At 41.6% G+C, this 23,611-nt stretch overlaps 1 protein-coding gene across 1 annotated transcript in view; it reads right to left on the reverse strand.

Annotated features, from left to right (window-relative positions):
* Positions 1–1,860: 1,860 nt before the first annotated feature.
* NEURL1B (neuralized E3 ubiquitin protein ligase 1B) overlaps positions 1,861–23,611 on the reverse strand; it is a 94,880-nt gene continuing 73,129 nt past the window's right edge. The window contains exons 3-5 of the mRNA XM_073620592.1: positions 18,861–19,565; positions 11,866–11,985; positions 1,861–10,519 (exon numbers count right to left, since the gene is read on the reverse strand). Coding sequence (XP_073476693.1) covers positions 10,278–10,519; positions 11,866–11,985; positions 18,861–19,565 — 1,067 coding nt within the window. The 3' untranslated portion in view covers positions 1,861–10,277. The remainder of the gene's footprint in view (positions 10,520–11,865; positions 11,986–18,860; positions 19,566–23,611) is intronic.

Consider the following 23,611-nt stretch of genomic DNA (forward strand, 5'->3'; position numbering starts at 1 on the left):
GTCTCTGGCAGGTGGCAACGTTCCAGGTGGTCCATGGCAAGCAAGCCCCTCCACATTGATGTAATGTAAGGTGCTTGGAACCAGGGAAACACCAGGAAGAGCCAGCAAAAGCATTAGACAGTGTGTATATGACATGGATGGGGACTGCTCTGTCAAAGGGGCCCACACCACAAAATGCATAAACCACGCCCATTGACATCACACACGACATCGTCACAGCCATCCTGAGGCCCTGCAACACTTCTCTGTTATCCACAGTGGTTCTCATCCATGTGATATACACACTCAGTTTCCTGCTTTTGCTGGCTCTTCCTGGTGTTCCCTTGGTCAACTTCCTGGTTCCAAGCACCTGCTGGAGACTTACTGATATGCCTTTTAAAGCGGAGTTCCACCCAAAAGTGGAACTTCCGCTTTAAGCACTCCTCGCCCCCTTACATCCCACATTTGGAATGTAATTTTTTTGGAGGGGGGGGGGGGGGCTTCCTGTCCCACTTCCCCCTTCCTCTTCGCTGCCACCTAGGCAGTGACTCTTGCCCTAGGTGGCCCCTCCCTACAACTATCTTCTGGGACACGTCACAGGTCCCAGAAGATTGCTTGGCCAATAGAGCGCATCGTGACTTGTGCATGCCCGGCCATGAAGCCATAAGCTGTTACGGCCGGATGCCCACAGTTGCTATGACAGCACCGCAGAGAGGAGGGGGAGAGGAGCGAGGCTCCGGGTGCCTGAATTGCTGGGCCGTGTGACAGCTAAGTGTCTGTTTATTAAACGCAGGGCCGTTTTTAAGACAGGGCAAAAGGGGCAGCTGCCCTGGGCCCTGTCATTGTTGTGGGGCCCAAAGCATCTGCCTCATACTTGCCAACTATCCTGGTTTAAATTCTCTCGTCACTTGAGGTTTTAGTCCCGCGCTGTGTCCCAATATCTCAGTATGAAGTGCTGCTACTAATGCTGCCCAGCTCTGCCCTTTTGTTGTGTACAGGTGACTCACCTGCAGACCCTGTGTTTACATGTAAATCACCAGCATTCATATGTAAATAGCGGCGGCATTCATATGTAAATATCGGCGGCAGGCGGCATTGATATGTATATCATGCCCCCCTGAGGTCATATCCACAGTAATCTCTAGCAGCCAATCAACAAGCATAAATCATGTGCTGTAACTTCTAGCAAATAGACAGTGAGCCATAATCTGTGTTGTAACCTCAAGCAACCAGTCAGGGATCGGTAATGATACACTGTAACCTCTGGCAACCAATCGCAATAGCTGCCTGATCTGATTCAGTAAACTGATTTTCAGTCTAGCTGCTATTTATTGTATGTCTCAGAGCAGGTGAAGAGCGAAACTGCATGGGGGGGCTCAAGAAAAGTTTTGCCCAGGGTCCAATCAATATTAAAGGCGGCCCTGAATAAACGTCAGCAGCTACACTTTTTGTAGCTGCTGACTTTTAATAAACTAAAAACGGGTGGAACTCCGCTTTAAATGTGAGTGCTTATTTATTGTTTTTCATTTTACCAACATGTTTTAATAAATGCTGCACTTAGGTAATCATGTAAGAAAACAGAGGCTGCCATTGCAGTGTTCTTTTTGAAAATGCTAGTTGTCTGGCTCTCCTACTTTTTATACCTATGCAGACTTTTTTTTCCTAAACTACTTGTTCTAGTGCATGGCTCAATGTATTGAAGCCAGTGTCTGGGGGTCAGCATTTTTCATCAGAACGAACAACTCTCATGCCCAGTATAGTTTTATGACAAAGAGCTTACCCATGTACATAGTAGTGAAAGTAAACAGTATATAGTAAGAAGATATCCTGTTGATATGCAGGAGACAAATTACATCCTCATAAATAAAACCGCAGAATGGATCAGTGTTGTATGAGCCATATTTTATTTGTTTTTGAACATAAATCCATAATGGATGTAGAACAGAAAAAAATGTACAATAACAAAACAAAAGCACAACACAAAAAATGGAAAGTGCAAAATAAACAACTGATATTAAGTCTCTTATACAGACTAATAGATAAGTTTACAATGCAATACAGGTATCACAGTAAAGAACCATCATCTGTGTAGGTATTTCCCAAACCACAAAAGTTACAGATTTGGGGCATAAAAGGTGAAGCATACAACATTCACTGAATTATCAAAACAAACAAGTCATAATCGGTGGTAATTTTTCTTTAATATAAAACTAACACGAATGTGTTTAAATTTGCAATTTAAGTATTATTATAACATGGAGTCTGAATATAAAAAGTGCACAAACAAGCTCAATAAGGCACATACATATTCTATACAAATGAATAACCATTGAAAGTTACAAATCAATAACATTAGTTGTACAACGATTGTCTTCCTGGAGAGTGAGGTGAAAGGGAGAGAAGTACAGCTCAAACAGAAACCAATTACCAGAGAAACACTGTGCAGTTTATTTTGGCATGTTAATTGTGAAGTGGAGGCACAACCTGGGGAACAGGATCTGGACTCTCAGACTTGATTTCAAAAGAAACAAAATGCTCTCAATTTTTAGATTTTTGTTTGTTTTTAATGTGAAACCTAATGCACCATCATAGCTTGTGCCAGATTTGTTGAAAATGATCCTGAGATTGTTAGAGGAAAGCTTTGTTAAAATACAGTTGATTGACCCTGATTAGTCAAAACTATAGCATTGTATTCATCTAGAAAGTGCATTCATTAGAAGTTGTTTGGCTGTCATTGTGATCCAGTAATTCAGGCTTTTAAGTCAGTGACCACAGGTCAAGTATTCATCTCATGAGTTCTGAATTTTCTGGTCTGAATGCTTGGTTCAGGTCAGCGACTCAAAGCACTGAAGCCAGGGACAGCTAGCATTTTTATAAGGCAGTCAGCAATGTCAATATACAGGTTTCCTTTTGACAATGGTGGATTGTAATTCTATATAGTGTACAACTTTAGGTGACTAGCTCATGGCAGTGTTTAAAGGCTGGTTTGGCAATACTGGCTTTATCTGGCACCTATATTGGGTGTTATAGCCATCTTGTACTAAGAAAAATACATAAGCTGTTACGCACAGTATCTGGTTGTCATAATGACAGTTGTCAGTACTTGGTTACCAATGGTGAACAAATAGGGCGATTAGGACTGCTGCCTTTATTTTTGTTACAGGTGGCTTGAAGTCAGGAGATCAGCAATGCCAGATTTCACTTAGTACAGGAATCCCTTAGGGTCCATTTACATTTGTGCAATGTACTAATGCACAAAAACATCCCTATTATCACACATAATCACAAAAATGTTGATGTTTATCAAATGTGTTGCAGCAACGCATAAATGTAAAAACTATTCATGTTGCGTTTTAGATGGAGGGTAATGCATTTGTAGTCTGTGTGCAACAATAAAAGTTACATAGCACAGTGGATATCCTACATGCAGTCAATTGTGAGGGTGCAGCAAGGGGGACATCACTCAGCCGAGTCATCATACATGGGCTGCTAAGGGACTTTTACACAACCTATCAGATGCAGCCACTCATCAACAGCACCGGTATATTCAGATGGCTGTTGAATAAAATAACCAGCAGTGGTTCTCAACTCCTGTCCTCAGGACCCACTAACAGACCAGATTTGCAAGATAACTGAAATACATCACAGGTGATATCATTTGCTGCTCATCGATTGCAGTATTTCTAGTCTGCATCTCCCCAGGGTAATACCTAAAATCTGGCCTGCTAGTGGGTCCTGAGGACAGGAGTTGAGAACCACTGATCTACAGGGTTTAGGCTGGATGAGGGAATCAACTGATTCTTTAGTTCAGCCCACAGGCTTGCTGTGTGGCTACACCAACGTTTAAATATCTTTGCCAAAAGGATTTAAATACTTGCTGGTAGGATCGCATTTATTTCAGTGTAATGCAAATGAAGTGATTAATTAGAAAATTGTCTAAAGCGGTTAATTTCTATCAGTAGCAAAGTTTTAATCTCTAATGTAGCCTAAAACAACTGAGACTTTGGTGCAGCACTGAAGACGCACTGTGGGGTTTATTTACTAAAGCTGGAGAGCGCCAAATTAGGCTCACTTCTGCATAGAAACCAATCTGCTTCTAAACTCAGCTTGTTCGATTAAGCTTTGGCAATAAGACCTGGAAGCTGATTGGTTTCTGTGCAGAAGTGAGCCTGATTTTACAATCTCCAGCTTTAGTAAATAAACCCCAGTGCCTGACTTCTAGAAGCAGTGCTTGTCCTTAGCCAGAGGAGGCCTCTTTCAGCCATTTTCCAGGTTTCCTGCTGATAAGAACCAGGAGATGTTTGTTCCACCATTAATGTAAGGTGTACAACCTTTTTTAAGAGAACATTTAGGGTCTTTGGCTGAAATATATAGAAATATTATATATATATATATATATATATATATATATATATATATATATATATATATATATATATATATATATATATATTCGTTCTAGATTAAAATAGAAATAACTTTGGGCCCACTGAGCAAATGTGCCAAATAAAGGATGTTGAACATTTAATGGCCAGTTTCAGCTCCCTGAAGATATAACAATGGCTTTATTTACCATCTATGACTAACAACGTACATTTAAAGCAGACTCCAATATTACATTTTGCACTTCATATTGCCAGTAAGGACACCCTAACCCTGCGCACAAATCACATGTGTTTTCATTCTGCCTTTATATTTTCCAGGTCTAAACGGTGAGTTCTGTATTTTAGGGATCTCCTCTTATACTTTGTCTCAATGTGTGCATGGGGATCTTTCCAGTCCACTTTGCCTAGTTGTTCTAACAAGAGTTAGCAGTGTGTCACACACATTATGCATACCCAAGAACATATTAGCAGCAGAACGCATTAGGTAGCTCCATAAAGACAATGGCAGAGTCAGAAAGTGGGCAGAACTGCCTTACAGGCCCGTGCAGTAGCACATTAGAGGTTAGAAAACTCTATGGCAGGGATATGCAATTAGGGGACCTCCAGCTGTTGCAGAACTACAACTCCCATGAGGCATAGCAAGACACTGACAATCACAAGCATGACACCCAGAGGCAGAGGCATGATGGGACTTGTAGTTTTGCAACAGCTGGAGGTCCGCTAATTGCATATCCCTGCTCTATGGGGTTGATTTACTAGAGCTGGATAGTGCAAAATCTGGTACAGCTCTGCATAGAAACCAATCAGCTTCCCGTTTTTTTTTTTTTTTTTTTTAAAGCTTAATTAAACAAGCTGAAGTTAAAAGCTGATTGGCTACCATGCACAGCTGTACCAGATTTTGCACTCTCCAGTTTTAGTAAATCAACCCCACTAGTTGTTGGACAAAATCCAATATGATATTAAGCTTTACCAAGGGCTAGTTCTACTTCTAAGAAACCTGGATGCTTCCATTGTTGGCCTTTTACTGGAATGCTATTTGCCTGGCAGTAATGTGGATTCTCTAACTTTAATACATTCTGAGCCTCTATCCTGGATAAAGGCAGTGAAAACACCACTTCTAATCTGCATCCAGGTCAGTAAATCTCTGAAGGACCCGAAGATATTAGACCAACATGCCAACCAGACAAATATTATTTGGAGGAGTCAATAATAAGCAACCCCCATGTTCTCAAAGTACAGAGGGGGTATGTCCACCATCACTGCCAAATTGTGTGATCTCTTCAGATTTTTTATAATCTAACATACCTAAATCCAGAATGTTACCTTCTCCACACTTGCCGTACCTTCAGGTAAAACCATCCCCTCCCTGCCTCTACACCCAAATGTTAACATCTCTAAACTAATCTCTAGGTAACCTTGATACCAACGTTAGCAACTACCATCACACACAAGGGACACAACACTGCCTACATCGCCTGCTGTGCCATCATGGCTCACTACAGGGTATCTACATCAAAAGGGGTCCACACTGTATTTGCTGGTTTGGCTATGCCTTACCTGTTTGTGATGCTTTAAGAAATTCTTTGGAATTGTATAAAATATATATATATATATATATATATATATATATATATATATATATATATATATATATATATATATATATATATATATATATATATATATAAAAAACAGTAAGCGTTACTAGTTGAAAACCAAACTATTGAATGATGAGGAAGATGGTTACTCCCTCACCAGCCTCACTCATCGGATGCTTATATAGTTGGGGCCTCTGCCCTACAGGCAATATGTTCCCAATGAAGAAGAATCTCAAACATCAAGATATATACTGCACATCACATACACCTACTGTCACACCAAAAGAACTTCATTTTGGATAACTACTTGTTAAGCACATTATACACAAATTGTGCTAAAATCTGTCACTCATGTACACAGCAGAAGCCAGCATTTAGTACACCATCTATAGGAACCATCAGTATCACAAGGCACAGTGTATGGAGATGTCAGACATTCCTAGAGAAGTAACTCTAGCTTCTGCCTTGTGAACATGGTCACTGCACCTAAAGCTATGTTCACCCCTCTGTCAGAAGTGCAGTACATTTAAAATATGTTGACCATATGTCACATTCAAGAAACCTCACCAAGGATGTTGCAAGCTGGGTTTTTTTTCTTTTTTATGTACTGCACCCGCAACGCATAGGAGTAAACATACACAAAACAAAAACGTTTTTCTTATATTACTAGGCAGGAACTTTACTGTGAGACATCAAAACACAGAATAAGCTGAAGATCAGCTGTCCAGTAATCACAATAGGATTAGAAAATACATGGGCTAAAGTTACCTGAAAGTATCGGATTCTGCTGAACATAGCACAAAGTGTTTGTGTTAAAAGCAATCTGCTTGAATACAAAAGAAAAAGCATTAGCACACAAACTTGCACCAAACAGCAGCACTACAAGGACACATGAGGAGTATCAGAGTAGACCTACACACAGTGGGATATAGGATTTAGAAAAATGGGGAGAGCTCAGGTCATCTGCTCTCCAGACCCCTAGACAGTCCCTCATATACATTGTGTAGAAAGCAGCAAAACCAGATCTGTTAGGCTATTGAAAAGTCAGTTCAGATGCTGAAATGTGTGTCCTTGATTCCAGTTGACTACAGCAATAAGGCACCAGACTAGGTGTGTCCTGGGATAAGCCTCATGCACAGGGCAAGATGGGTCCAAAAATATGCAGAATAAACCTAGCATGCTGCCAGATGTACTAGTTATTCTGATTTTTTTTTTTTTAAACAAGGGAGGGTGCCTGCCTCCCAAATCTTAAAGCTGAATTCCAGAATAAGCTAATTTTTGTTTAAATACAAGAGTATTTAGTATTCTTACTTCAATTCTGGTGTGCTTTGTGTAATCCTTCCAGATCAGGCAGTGTGACACTTTGGCTCTGTGCAGGAGCTTCCTGTAATATAGAACGGTCACTGTTTGCTCTGTCTCACTCTCTCCTTGTGTAGGGCGACTAGTCTTGTATCTGTCCCCCTCTTGTAATGGATGAACCTGCTGGGTCCCTCCCATCTCTCTGCTTAGGCTATGTACATACAGCACAACAATAATGTCACCGCTAGTTTTACAAGGTGGGCTTGCAAAAGGCATTTACACAAAGTGAATTTATATCTCTTGTGGCTATTGAGGAATATTAATCTAATTTAAAGTTTTTGTGTGTTTAAAGTTTTGTTCAGCTTGAAAAATATTCATAGAGTTACAGTTTCAGCTACAGCCCCACCTGCAAGTCTGAGATTGTTACGTAATCTAGACCAACTTGAATCAAGTGGGATAAGCATATCATGGTCTAGATCTGGGGTCTCCAAAGGGCCAGTTTACTGTCCCTTCAGTCTTTAGGAAGGCCGGACTGTGGCTAGTGGGAGCAGAAAACGCCCCGGTATTAGAGGCCCATCATTGGTTTTATAATGGGAAGCATAGTGCCCCATTGATGGTGTCAGGAGGGGAATGGTGCCCTAAGGGCCAGATAAAGGCAAGCAAAGGGCCACAGTTTGGAGACCACTAGTATAGATCAAGGTTATGCAAACTGCGGCCCTCTAGCTTTTGCAAAACTACAAGTCTCGGGAAACAATGCAAGAGTCTGTCAAGCACAAACAGGACTCCCAGAGGTCTTATGGGACTTGTGGTCCAGATGGTAGTAGTCTTGGGATAGGTCCCTGTACAAATGCATGAGGGCTTATTGGGCAGGTGGGGCCAGCAGTGAACAGAATTAAAATGAGGCACAGGCTGAATCTGTCCCATTGAGGTAAGTCATAATCTGGGGTTTTAGTGTAGATGAGTTCAGGAGCTGGGGGGGGGGGTTACTGTAGTTTACATACAGTAGCTGACCTTTAGAGGTATAGTTTATATTCCCCAAAAAAGCAAATGACAAATTTGCAATTCATTTTTGCATTTGTCTGTTGTTATCACATTTGCTTGTATGCACAAGTCCAGCTTACCCCTATACATTGTAGTTCTGAAGAAGTCAGTTGAATTACTATCGGATTCATAGAGCAATGATGGCGTGCAGAGTGCAGTAACTTTTAGCAGATTGTCTTCACTGGTCCATCTCTGGTAAACAGAAATCTGATTAAATGATGCAGGCCAGTGTTTCTCAGCTTCAGTCATGAAGGGTTCGCAGGACAAGTTTCTTTCATTGGGGATGGCTTTGGCATCAAGCAACCTTCATATGTCACCTGGACAAGGTGCAGGAGATCCCAAAACAATGACAACCAGCACCAATGGCAATAATCTGGAAAAGGTCCCTCTGCACAAGAACAATTTTTTGGGCCGCCATTTCTTTGCTACCCAAGTACAAACACTTATTTTCTATAATGTAGGCACAGGGTAGCCTAAAGGCTGGCCATACATTCTATAATTTCCTTGTACAATTTTCCTTTAGATTTACCAAAACCATATAAAATGAGGTCAAACCTAAAGACTTTCAATTTGTATGCAATCAGCCAGGCCCTTGTACTACATAGTTGAAGGTAAATCTCAAAGAAATTAAATAAGAAAATTGTATAATGTATGGCCAGCTTTACTGTCCAACCTCACCTATAATAATAAGCCAGGAGAACAGTTCAGGCATTATGTAGATTACCCCCCACTTCTCACGTGCCCTAAAAGTGAGCAGTGCCATGTCAATATGACAGCAACAAAGGGGTCCCAGCACTTGCCAGGTCCACATCTAATGCAATTTGGCCCATTAATCCTAGAGGGCTCTTGCGCAGCTCCACAGTCTGCACAAATAGTATGTTCACCCCTGACTGCAGCGGAGAAACACCAACTGTTTGCAAATTTGTCAATGTTGTTTTCCAGAATAATACAGCAGTTACCATAATGTCTAATCTGTTTACATCAATAAGAGGATAGATATACGGTAAATTAATATTTCAAATGACCATTTAAGGCACATCAGACATTTCACAAAAGCCAATATAATGTTATTACATGGTAACACATTTCCTTGCAAAAATAGAGATGATGAATGATTCACATTGATCTGGGGGCACTCATACTATTACAGGTTTCTGTGTGACGTAACGGTTACAACAGCTGTACATTTCTTTGTTGCTCTGCCCATACATCTGTTACACCTCACTAAAAGTGATGCAAGAGAACAGGTTATATTGCTGGGTGGTAAAAACAATACGTTTTCATATTATTGTAAGAAAGTCATCCTATGGCTGCGTTGAGCATTGTGAACTCTTTTGTACCACTGTAACATAGGGTAGCCCCCTTGATAATAATATTTGTGCCCCAGTATCAATGCACTGGGAAAAAAATTTGCTGAAGTATGTGGTTTTCTTGTGGAACTGGAGGCAAAATAAGGTAGTTGCCATACATAAGCAACCCAGGATTTACTTTTGACTTTGACTACGGTAATGAATGTGATTGGCTGCTATGGGCAATAACTCCAGTTTTCATACATCAGCCCTGTAGTATGTCCGGATGGAAATCTGCCTTCAAATGACTCTGATTAAGGACTCTGGAAGGCACTACTACTATTTGCACTGATAAACAATTACTTGCTGAAAATGGGCCCTGGGCGGTGATATTCTAGTGTAGTGGACACCCCTGAGTAAAGGCACCTCTCCAGCCATGTTGTCTGTGAGCTGGATGGCTCAGTAAGTGCACCCTGAACAATTGTTTTACAACCTTGTGCTGGAGGTATCCCTTTATCAGCTAGCCATGAGTAAGGACACTGGCATGTATTGTGCCACACCACCCTCATATGTTTAACCTCGGCGCCAACACAAAGCATGGATTCCTTTAAGGGATAATCCCCAATTTCACTCTATATTCAAATAAGTCCACACACCAAACATCCCTGTAAAAAGGTCAGACTCATTTAAGGACGGTATGTTTTAATGACATCTTTTATCACCCTTCGGCAGATGGGGCAACAGGCATTGACCTGTCTCTTCAGCTTGATTCCACAACTACTACACAGACACATGTGACCGCAGGTGTAAATTACAGTTTCAACTTCATTGTCAAAGCAAACTGCGCATTCCCCATCTTTGCTCCCTTGAGGTTCTGGTGCAAACACAGGCGACACAGGAGGACTTAGCGGGGAACTAGGAGCCGTCACTGTAAAATAAAAAGGAAACCATATTTCAGAGACTAACTTTAATACAGTACATCGTAAAAAAAAAAAAAATTGCAATTTACGAACAGTGGGGATGATTTACTAAAACTGGAGAGTGCAAAATCTGGTGCAGCTGTGCATAGAAACCAATCAGCTTAAAACTTCAGCTTATTCAATAAAGGTTTGACAATAAAACCTGGAAGCAGATTGGTTTCTATGCAGAGCTGCCCCAGATTTGCACTCTCCAGTTGTTTCTACAGGAAGGCTAATACTCTGCTATAACACCTGAATGCCAGGCTGTTCTGACAGCCAAAGCTTGGGCTTCTACCCATAGTGTTGAACTTGTCTGGTCGCATACCTGCTGCACATTCCTATTGGCCAGTAAGGCTATATAAGTGAAAATAAAGATTAAAAGATATATACCAGGGCTCAATGGGAACCAAGGGCACCACATGACTTTAAAACATGTACCAATATTTTCTGAATTAAATGGGATTTTTAAAAGGTACCATCAAAAACCATATGTCAAATATAAAAATGCACATTATTTTGTTCAAAATAACATTAAAAACATCCAAAGTTTAAAATGTGCAAAATGCATCAAGCACACGAACAGCAGAACTATATCTATCTATCTATCTATCCATCTATCGACACACATAGTTTATTACTATACTATATAACATACAGTTGTTTGCTGTAGTCAATCCATCTCTACATGTTTCACCATTGGATATGGCTTCTTCAGGACATTTTTTATACAACTATGCCTTTCCTCATATTCTATTATTGATCAATCAGCTGTAAAATAATACCAATGCTCTTGTACCGAATATGATTTTCTGTTTCATCTTAGTTTGTGATCTTGTAGTACAAAAATCTTCTAAAGAAGCCGTATCTAATGGCGAAACACATAAAGATGGATTGCCTACAGCAAACAACTGTATGTGATTGTGTTCATGTTTTTGATGCATTTTTCACATTTTAAACTTTGTTTTATTTAAAATAACATTTAAAAGTCCAATGTGCATTTTATCTTTTCGCTGTCACCTTTAAAATCCCATTCAATTCAGAAAATATTGAGGCTATATAATTGAAGATAACGATTGCTACTCTTTAGCATCAAATTATCTTGAATATATTATGGTCTGCAATGCTATAAAATTTTGCTCAAATATTGAATTAAAATACTTTATCATCTAATTCAATACATCCCTCCCAAAACAGCCTCTTGTTTTACCATCAATAACGGTTGGCACACACTGTGATGAACCACTGCCTTGGTAACACACAGAAGGAAAGTGCAAACATGTTAGCTGAAAAGTGACCACGTCCACTTCATACATACCTAAAGACGACTCTGAGGCTGAAGAGGAACGGTTCACGCTGAAGGCCATATCTGAGTCACTGTCATACTGGGAGCCGCTAGGAGAACCGGATGGGGAGAGAACATTGGACTGTACAGTGCCTGGTGATAAAAAGACAATATAAACGTCAAACCACTGAGTAACAAATCTGAACACAATTTTATGACAGCCATGTCAGAGCCAGAATATATGAGTGAAACTCCAGCTTTGTTTAAATTGGCAATGTTCAAAACTACTTCAAATATTAGAAGATTTTAGAAAAAAAATACTTTTTTGCACCCAAAGCTGCTATTTCTCTGAAAAAAAATAAGCCTACCTTCCTAAGGCTTTGTTCACATGGGTGTACTTAGGCATACACCTATGTAAGAGCCGTGTTCCGTGCATCACCATGCAGTCAGTCCCATTCATGGTTAATGAGATGCATGGCCACAGCTGCTTCTCACAAGTTGACATGCGTGTGGGTGCGTTTTCCAGAGTTCACACTGACTGCATTCGGAGACACATCTGCACCAACACGGATGTCAAATTGGGAACACCGTCTGTGTCCGTGTAGCCGCTGTTCCAATAGACATGAATGGGACTGCCTGAAACTTGGCTTTTGCATGGGTGTACATTTAAGTATGCCTAGTGAGTGAGACCTGAGAACTGTTAAATGATTTTTGTTGAGGGCCAAATGGAAGGATGAGATTAGTGCAGCCAACAACCCAAATGAAGGATGAGAGATAGTCAGCAGTCCCACAATATAGCCTTTCAGCCAAAAGTTTAAAGCGGAACACCAGCCTAACCCTTAGTCTTGTCCAAGTGTACAGGCTCCTCTCCTGTACTGAAAATGCTTACATTGATATCACTGCATACGGTCCTCCCACAGTGTGCATTGGAAGCTGCAGCAAGTCAAAATTGAGCCTGCCTACTTTCCTGGCTGGAGGACATTTATTTATTTATTTATTTATTTCAGGTACTTATATAGCGCCGTCAATTTACGCAGCACTTTACATATACATTGTACATTCACATCAGTCCCTACCCTCAAGGGGCTTACAATCTAAGGTCCCTAACTCACATTCATACATACTAGGGACAATTTAGACAGGATCCAATTAACCTACCAGCATGTCTTTGGAGTGTGGGAGGAAACCGGAGTACCCGGAGGAAACCCACGCAGGCACAGGGAGAACATGCAAACTCCAAGCAGGTAGTGTCGTGGTTGGGATTTGAACCAGTGACCCTTCTTACTGCTAGGCGAGAGTGCTACCACTGCACCACTGTGAGGACATCCAGCATCATCGAACATTTCCTTCCCAGACAGGCTGTCTCTTGCCTGACCCTTTCATTTATTGGAGGATCAGCATCCCATGTGGGCATTACCTAGGAAAGTCTGCATGTAAATACAGTCTGTCAAGGAATGCCCACTCCTCCAGACTAACATCCACCTATAAAGGCATTTTGACATTGGCATAACTCCACTCCAGAACCAGCCCACTGCATGCATCAGGACTGAGGGTTCTCGCAAGAAGTACTGAGGCAGAAGGCTGTGATATTTTTCAGAAGCAGTGTGCAGCCTCACACCAGCCATGGTCTGTTGCATAGTGAAGCACAGAGACCCAGGGATGATGTCACAGGTTTAAAATAAGGTATGTTATGAAAATGTAAAGGTTTTTTTTTTTAATTAGCATGTTAGTAGAGGAAAGTGTATATATGGTAATATAGGATAAAGCTGGGTTTGAACGGAGAACTGATCCAGTCCCCAAGTACCCCTGCAGCAAGAGATCATTCATAACAGCTATCTATTTCTCACGTTAGGATAGAGAACTACTGAAGTGACCTAATTATGTAGGGGAGAACAAAGGAAGAGCTGGGAAAAAGGCAACTAGCACTCAAACTCAATGGCACGCACAACTGAATGGCAGTATCAAGATTTCCCAGCAGAACATGACCTGGAGCATCACACTACCCCCCCGGCTTGCCTTCTTCCCATACTGCATCCTGGTGCCATCTCTTCTCCAGATAAGCAACACACGCACACTTGGCCATCTGGCCATCCACTTGATGTAAAAGAAAATGTGATTCATCAGACCAGGCCATCTTCTTCTATTGCCCTGTGGTCGGTTCTGATGCTCACATGCCCATTGTAGGTGCTTTTGGCTGTAGATAAAGGTCAGCATGGGCACTCTGACCAATCTACTATTACACAGCCCCATATACAAACCGCAAAGCCCGTTTTATTTATGCTTTGAACACACCAGCTTCAGGGACAACATGTTTACTTGCTGCCTAATATATCCTACCAACTTTCAGATGCCATTGTAACAAGATAATTAATGTTATTTCGCTTAACCTGTCAATGGCTGTAAAGTTATGGCTGATTGGTGTACAGTATGTTCTGGGATTGTGAAATTAGAGGAAGCTTCTACTGGAGCTCACCACCTGCTGGATGAAAGCGGTATTTATGACATCCATAGGTAATATTACTTATGTATCCAAATTAATATAAAAGGTTTAAAAATTACAACTTTTTCCAGTACTAAAGAACTTTTATTCCAAAACGCTCTACATTCCCTTTAAAAAAAAGGTGGTGGTGGTGGTGGGGGGGGGGGGATCAGTTCCCATGCAATATATTTAGCCTGTGTGTATTCCTTACATGGAATATGCTGGACACACACACGGCAGCACTGATATCATGGCAGTTCCCACACTCTCTAAACCACAAGTCTCCTCTACATGTCTGTAGGAGACAACATCTGTCCAACGCACTATGCTACATCCCACACATAGAAATAGCTGTCAAGGCAGGATGCTAGACCAAACACAGAGCACGGGAACTGCATCTAGGTCTTGGGAAAATAAGTTCATCTCAGGCAGGAAACTAATTCCTGCTGTGCGCTGCCCATTCCACCAAGATGTATGTGTCTTCATATATTGCAATCACATGTATCCACAGACATAACCGTCCCATAAATACATTCACTTGTTAAAGTGCCGATTCGACCTGGCACCTGTATGTATGTTATACATATGTTTGTATGTATAGGATGCTGTCCTCCTTCCGTGGTCAGAAGTGCGGCTCGGGTCCCCCTGGTAGTAAGATAGATCACCAGTCGTATGGGACCACTACATTCACGATTACATGGACTTTTGCCGTTTTGCTGTTTATAATGGGATGATTGTTCTTTCCAATTATTTGATGGCTGCTTTGGTCACCACTCTAGTAGTGAGACTTCTTTCTTAGGCCCCCTTATATTACTTCTTCACATTGCCTGAAGAGGCACCCACCAGAAATGTAATCTCAATAAACTCGCAATAAGCAGTAGCAGACAGGACAGCTATTGTCCCGTTACTAGTGTGAGCTTACTGCTTATTATTGCGAACCCACCAGAATTGCCATTTCTGGTGGGTTCCTCTTCAGGCAATGTGAAGGAGAAAAATAAAGGGTGCCTGAGAAAGAAGTCTCACTACTAGAGTGGTGACAAAAGCAACCATCAATTAATTGGAAAGAACTATCAACCAAACAACAAAATTGCAAAAGTCCATGTAATCAAGAATGTAGTGGTCCCATACGACTAGTGATATATTTTACTACCGGAGGACCCAAGCCACACTTCTGACCATGGAAGGAGGATGGCTAGCATCCTATACATCAGGGATATGCAATTAGCAGACCTCCAACTGTTGCAGAACTACAAGTCCCATGAGGCATAGCAAGACTGACAGCCACAAGCATGACACCCAGAAGCAAAGGCATGATGGGACTTGTAGTTTTGCAACAGCTGGAGGTCCACTAATTGCATTACCCTGCTACACATACAAACATGCTGAACACACCAGGTGCCAGGTCAGATTGGAACTTTAACAAGTGAGTGTATTTTAAACCTTTTATTTAACCAACGCACTGAGAGGTTTTATAATATGAGTTCTCTGCTTGTCATCATTTCCCTCCGAGTGGTATTACCGGGCTACAAAGTTGAGCTGAGCGATTTCAAGAGGAGCTGGAATTTAAAGGACATGCCCCACAAGTGCAACTGACCACACTAGCAATTGGTGTTCATGTCCATTTGGTAAGTGCAAATCCATGTGGGACACTATATGCACAAGTGGAATAAAAGCATCTATGTTTTTAAAACCAGCACCAGCACTTTATTCATCTGGGAAGATTTTTATGGGACTTTGAATTTTGCACTTCTATTCATATGAATTGGTTTGCATTTTGTTTTTTTGATTGTGAAGCACATTAAGTATGTATCCTTTTTCACTACTCTAGTAGAGTTAAGAATTAGTCATAACAGTGGGACCATGGAGAATGAACGTAGGCACCACAAAAAAGTCAAAAAAGACAAAAAGTCAGATCACAGCAGCAAAGAAAAGGAATTTGGAGAGGCTGAGCGCAATAGGAGGTACTTGGAGTTAATGCCGTACTTGAATAAACATTATTTTAAAGTGCTACTTAAGTCTTTTTTTTTTTTTGTTGTTGAAAATAACAAACATGTAATACTTACCTGCTCTGTGCAGTGGTTTTGTACAGAGCAGCCCCGATCCTCCTCTTCTTAGATCACTCACCGGTGCTCCTAGCACCTCCCACCTGCCGAGTGCCCCCCACAGCAAGCGGCTTGCTATGGGGGGCACCCGAGCCGAGGCACTGTGTGTCTATTCAGACACGGAGCCATAGCTCACCCCCACCCTTCCCTCTCCTCAATGGCTCACTGACTTTGATTGACAGCCGGTGCTGTCTCGGCTAATGAGGAGGGAGACTCTCGGACAGCCAAGACTCTCGTGCAACATTTTTAGATCGGGATGGGCTCAGGTAAGTATGAGGGGGACTGCTGCACACAGGTTTTTATCTTAATGCATAGAATGCATTAAGATAACAAACCTCCTGCCTTTACAACCCCTTTAACTAAAGTTTAGTGTAACTTTAACACATCCTAAATGTTGCTTGCAACATTCTGATCAGCAAAATGCAACCAAATTACTCAAAACAGTGTTTCTCAACTCCAGTCCTCAAGGTGCCCCAACAGGTCATGTTTTCAGGTTTTTCATTATTCTACACAGGTGATTTGATCAGTTTCACTGCCTTAGTATTTACCACAGCCATTTCATCTGAGGGAAATCCTGAAAACATGACCTGTTGGGGCGCCTTGAGGACTGGAGTTGAGAAACACTGACTCAACCATTCTTTCAGCTGCCTTCTAAGCATCCCTTTTTAGTTTATGTGGATTTAGTCTATGAGCATCTCATCACTTCACACTGGACCTGCATTTTAAGTTTTATTTATAAAATGCAGTGCGCAGTATGGAGGCCTGCAGTGTTCTGTAAAAAATTTCACTGCATAGTGCTACAGGAAACACTCCTAGATAGGAGAGACCTGACAGAGGTGTGTGTGTAGAGACAGTAAGGCCATACCAGTGCTTAAAGTGTTTGTTACCCCAACATTTCATATTCCTGATATGTGTCTGTTGTACCATGTACTTGTATGAGAAAGTATCCTGTTCCCTTTGTAGTGCTTCCTTTATGTAAAATCCATGGTGTTCCTGTCAGTCCCTCTGCTGAATTGTGTACAATTCCTGTTAAAAACTGACCACACGAAGCAGGAAAGCTGACCGTGGTCAGTTCCCTAGCTGTGCTGGAAACTTAGCCTGCTCTCCTCCAATGATCAGACTTGTCCTAACGGTCAGATGTCTAGCTGTGCTGGAAACTTAGCCTGCTCTCCTCCAATGATCAGACTTGTCCTAGCGGTCAGTTCTCTAGCTGTGCTGGGAACTTAGCCTGCTCTCCTCCAATGATCAGACTTGTCCTAACGGTCAGATGTCTAGCTGTGCTGGGAACTTAGCCTGCTCTCCTCCAATGATCAGACTTGTCCTAACGGTCAGATGTCTAGCTGTGCTGGGAACTTAGGACAAGTCTGATCATTGGAGGAGAGCAGGCTAAGTTCCCAGCACAGCTAGACATCTGACCATTAGGACAAGTCTGATCATTGGAGGAGAGCAGGCTAACGGTCAGATGTCTAGCTGTGCTGGGAACTTAGCCTGCTCTCCTCCAATGATCAGACTTGTCCTAACGGTCAGATGTCTAGCTGTGCTGGGAACTTAGCCTGCTCTCCTCCAATGATCAGACTTGTCCTAACGGTCAGATGTCTAGCTGTGCTGGGAACTTAGCCTGCTCTCCTCCAATAATCAGACTTGTCCTAACACGCACCCCCCGCACACAATTCACCAGGAAGCTCAGTGTACTGTTGGTTCTCCTCCCCCAGCTCTTATGCAGCTGAGAAGAGAGGCAACACATGATTTTTTTTTTTTTAAAGAGGAAAAAAAAGGTATTTATAATGTTTTTTTTATATCTATACACAAATGTTTGACTTTCATTTCAATTTTAAACTGAATGCGTTGTTTTACAAAGAGAACGTTTACAATCACTTTAATTCAGCCACCTCATTCTCTGGGACTATGGAGGACTGTTGAAATCACAGCTTTATGCCAAACAATGTGGTCTACTGGCCAAGTTTATTTTTCTCCCAATGTAGTCCTACGTAAAATGTAGGACCGGGAAGGTAACAACATTCTATTTCATAAAACTCCTCTTATCTCTGCTTGTTTATATGTTCCTGGATCCCCTCCTGGCTCAGAGGACAGAGATAATAAATCGAATCCACTGTACAGTGAGCAGGTCGGAGGAGAAGCGAAAATGTCGAACTAGGAAATGAGCAATACCAGTGACACCTGCCTGTATGTGCAGTGTGGCAGACGTGTAAATCAAATGTTTTGCTGTGCAGAATTATTACCTTAGGTTCTGCTTTAATCCTGCACAGGGGCTCTGCCCACTTTGTCCACCATTGCAACTGAACCTGATTTTATCAAGCAACTGAATTATACTAAAGTGCCCGTACTTTCAATTTCAATAAATAAGATACAAAAAGCAGGAATTGTCAGTCAAGGGGTGCATGAGGAAAACCATACATCAGCAGGCTAACGTGGAGATATCTACTCACCCATAATTCTCAGCTGATTGACAATCCCATGGATAGAAAAGAATACCCAAAGTGGCTGTGAGGAGTCCACACACATGAGCATGCCACGACTGTTTCCGTTGATGCCATGGTGGACCTCCCCGATGGGCGTAAACGAAAAGCTATGGATATCCCCATTGCCCATTGTGAACAAGCCTTGATGTACAACCCAGTACTCCTTTCTGTCCAATAGGTACTCTGGGTTAGATGGCAGATCGTATGTCCGTAATGTACTTGGATCGCAGGAGGTGATGCCAAATGATAACGAGCCATAATAAGGCAGTGGCAGCTGACCTGTCTCCACGAACAGGGTCTCGCCATTGTGCACGGGCCGCTCAGTAAACACTATCGTCCTGTTGCTCTCCTGCCAGTTAGTATATGCCACTGTTCGGTCTGGTGACAGGGTGATGTCAGCACCACGGGTCAGATGAAAATGAAGCTCAGTGTCCAATATGGTGGGCATGGCCTGTGAACGCTGCCGCCTGTTTTGACAACAAGGGATGGCATGGTTGTCCGTTTGCGGAGGAATCCTGCTTAAGTTCAAGTTGGCAATCTTGGCCACCACCTGATTATTCTCCAGTTCATTATTGTTGAAGTTAGCAGAGTCATGGCTACTTTGGGGCAGACAGGTGCTCAGTCGGGGACTGCTCAGACGTCCTGGAGGCATGGTCTCTGCAAACGTGCTATCTGTGGGGGCAAATGGAACAGAATAATCATTAGGGACAAATCAGCTACAAAATAGAAGGTTATGTTCTAAATGACAGCACTAAGAACACTGGCTGAAATATTATATAATTAATATATATATATATATATCTTGTTTCCCCGAAAATAAGACCTAACGTGATTGTCGGTGATGGCTGCAATATAAGCCCTACCCCCCAAATAAGCCCTAATTAAAGTCCTTGTAGGTCTTATTTTCAGGGTAGGGCTTATATTGCAGCCATCACTGACAATCACGCTAGGTCTTATTTTCGGGGAAACAGGGTGGATAGAGAGATAGATATATATATATATATATATATATATATATATAAAAAATCATATTTACCAAATAAAAAAAAAGTTTGTAAACAAAAAAGAAGAGATGAAACATAAAGAGAACAGCAATAACTACTGTTATATGTTTTTCTATTAGGCAAAATAAAACTCGAAACGTTTGGGTTTATCTCTCATCTTTGAGAATTCTCAACCCTCTAAACAAACTTTTTGTAAATATTCCCTATATTTTTTTTTTTTTAACTGCATCTTTCAAAAATGCAAGAAAACGGTCTGCCAAGGAAGCCATGTTGAATGATGACATTGACGAAAATGCAGCTGGAGCAAATCACCAGAACTGGGTGGAATATAATTAGTTTTTAAGGACTGCCTTGTGTTAGGAAATTCCATTTATTTTTTTTAGGAAAGCAAAATGCCAGTTTCTGTTACATGTAAAGACAAAATAGATTTCAATATTCGCTCAGGCGTCAAACTTGATCCTGCGGCCTATCATGCAGAAACACATATTCCTGGCATGCTTGGCCTGCAACCTGTGACTTTCCATTTGTAGCTGAATGATGACTTCTAGCATGCTGAGGGGCATGATATGCTGAAAGCTGAGCACCAGCTGGAGACCCGCTATTTGCCTACTTCTGGCTTGAGAGTGTCTGTGGTCTCAGCCAGGGACAGAAATACAAGAAATACAATACAAACTCCCATCCATCCTATTGTGCTAAATGTGTGGGTGGCAGATGCAATGCAGCTGCCTCCTGTCACACGATAAGGCTGTGAGACCTTTCCAGCCTGTAGCTACACCAGTTCAATATTTAGAATTAATTGGAGTGGAAATAAGAAATATTAAACAACGCATTGTGCATTCAGCTCTGCATGCTGATCAGGGCTGCTGTTAGAAATCATGGGAATTTACAGGGCCCCCCCACCTACACCTCCCTCCCGGGGGTGCAATGGCAGTGACTTTAGCTGCCTACGCCCCAAAAATGAAAAGAAAAAAAAAAAAAAAGTCCCTCTTCTGTTCCCACCTCCTGAGCCCTTCTGTTCAGTAATTTTTTCAACTTTCCATCAATTAAATCTTCTGCCCTTGTTGTTTTAACTTTGGATAATACAACATTTTTTTTTCTGCCAGTAAATCCCTTATACAGCCCACTTCCTGTTTCTTGTCTGGTCATTCGCCTAGGCTTATGACATCATGCACAGCTCTCTTTCTCACTCTCGTGAGAGTTTGCCAGGAAGGAAGGGGGGTGAGTCATAAGAGGGCCAATGGGAGCTGCAGAGCTGGAGGTGTGCCTCTGTGTGTCTGTGTAAATCCAGGAAGTGAACAGGCAGCAGCTTCAGCTGCCCATGGTTAAAATGGCTGCAGCCAGACTCAGTGGAGGGAGATTTCTGCAGCATATTTGGCAAGCATAGAATCACAGTATAAATAAAATAATATGCAAAGTGGTTGCAGGGAAGCTTCAGAACAGCAAAGATGTTTTCATACAAATGATGTGAGCAGACTGCAGTTCCTCTTTAAGCTCTGGTAAGCAAGTAAAGTAGGAGTGTGGGTGTGGTCTAGTAAAATCCATTCATTCATTTAAGCAGAAATGAACAATAAAGCTTCCCTGGGGCCCCCCTGTTAAGCCGATGGGGCCTGGGCCCAGTACAGCAGGACCGGTTGTACTGCCTTATTAGCAGCCCTGATGCGGATGTATAATCATCCAGGTGTGCCGTGTGTTTATAAAAAAAAAAAAAAAAAGGTTTTTACTTACATTCAATTAGCTCTCATTTCCTGTTATTCTGCGGCCCTGGTGATGTAGCCAGTGCCTCACAGCTGCCACCTGGGAAGGCTACATCACCAGGGCTTCCTCAAGGAGAAGCTGAGCATGCGCCGCATTAAATCTGGAGCAGACGGTCATTGAAAAATAACTAGCAGGGCCAGATCTAGCCTGGTGCATACTCTGTATTAAGTCTTATGAACAACAATTGTGCCATATCTTATACAGCACTATCAGGCAAGACGTCATCAGTGGGTGAGCACAAAATAAGAATGAAAAAGTTGGCTGCCAATTTTTTTTTTTTTTTAATGGCGGCGTGGGTTTTCTATTGGCAGGGGTGACAGAACAGCCTAACAGAAAGAGGCAAGTAACTATTGCTAGTTGTATTGGACTTTAACATTTAATTGCACTTGTTGGTTTGATTAAGGGGGGGGTTCTGCTTTAACAACATTTCTCACAACCAGATCATTCTATGGAAGGCATGAATGTTTTGGTTCTTAAAGGGGATCTTCAAAAATAAACCTTTGAACTACAAATGATAATTCAGTTTGACACAAGAGATAATGGACTGAATGTGGACTTCACATTTTTCTAAATCCCAATCAAACAAAGATTTATTGATCATTCCAACCCCCCCCCCTCCCCCCCTTCCATAGTCCCCTCTGAATCTCACTTTTTCATTTTATTACCCTTGGTTGTGTGTGCATTTTGTTTAAGTGTGGTTCTTAACATTTTGCTAAAGCTTTGTGTAGAAGTAATGCTTGGACCTTAAGCGAAGTGGGTAGACACTAAAAGCTTGCCTTGAAAATTTAAATTCACATAAATTAAAAATTGATTATGAACAGTACTCAACTGTGTTAATGCACCACAAGAAATGGATGTAATCATTTGTGGCGAGCTGCTTTTTCTGGTGTGTCGGCAGCTCATTTTAAATGAATGGGTAGCTCTATGCAGAAAACTGTAACAGTGGGAATTCAGTCTTCATCAGCGCTGCACTGCCTCCTCTTGGGCTTAAATTTGGGCCTACACACTTGTGCCGGAAATGCAGTTAGGACACACATACATAAAAACTACTTTGTGTGACATTAGGGAGTTTACATATAAAACATTTGTTGGACAAATGTCATACACATCTATGCAAGCTGCAATACTGTGCCCATAATAAATTCCTACGATCGTCAGCTCCATCTAATGGCCAAAATGTAGTATGCAGCCTCAACTTAGAAGCCTGTTGCTGAAACTTCAGTTGGGCATTATGTCAGGTGTCCCCAAACTACGACCCACAGTCCACATCTGGCCTCCAGCTAAGGTCAGTGGTGTAGTTTCAATGTGAAACAAGTGAGGATTAAAGTCATCAGAGGCTGCCTATGGTCTCTTCTTCTGATGTAAGGGGGACTCCAATAGGGACCGTGATGTAAGGGTGGGGGGGGGGGGGGGATTCTGATGAATTTTTTTTTTTTTTTTAACCAGCAGATATACAGTCATGCTCAAAAGTTTGCAAACCCTGGCAGAAATTGTGAAATATTGGCATTAGTATTGAAAATATGACTGGATCATGCCAAAAAACTGTCTTTTATTTAAGGATAGCAATCACATGAAGCCATTTATTATCACATGACCACATAACTAAACACAGTTTTTGGATCCTTTTTAAATCATAATGATAACAGAAATCACCCAAATGGCCCTGATAAAAACTTTACATACCCTGGAATGTTTGACCTTGGTATAGACACAGAAGGTGGCACACACTGGTTAAAATGACAATTAAAGGTTAATTTCCCACATTTGTTGCTTTTTAAATCACAATTAGTGTATGTGTATAAATAGTCAATGAGTTTGTTAGCACTCACATGGATGCACTAAGCAAGCTAGACACTGAGCCATGAGGGGGTAGAAAAGAACAGTCAAAAGACCTGCGTAACAAGGTAATGAAACTTTACAAAGATGGAAAAGGATATAAAAAGATATCCAAAGCCTTGA

Source organism: Aquarana catesbeiana, linkage group LG03 (assembly GCF_042186555.1).
Source record: "Aquarana catesbeiana isolate 2022-GZ linkage group LG03, ASM4218655v1, whole genome shotgun sequence".
NCBI lineage: Eukaryota > Metazoa > Chordata > Amphibia > Anura > Ranidae > Aquarana > Aquarana catesbeiana.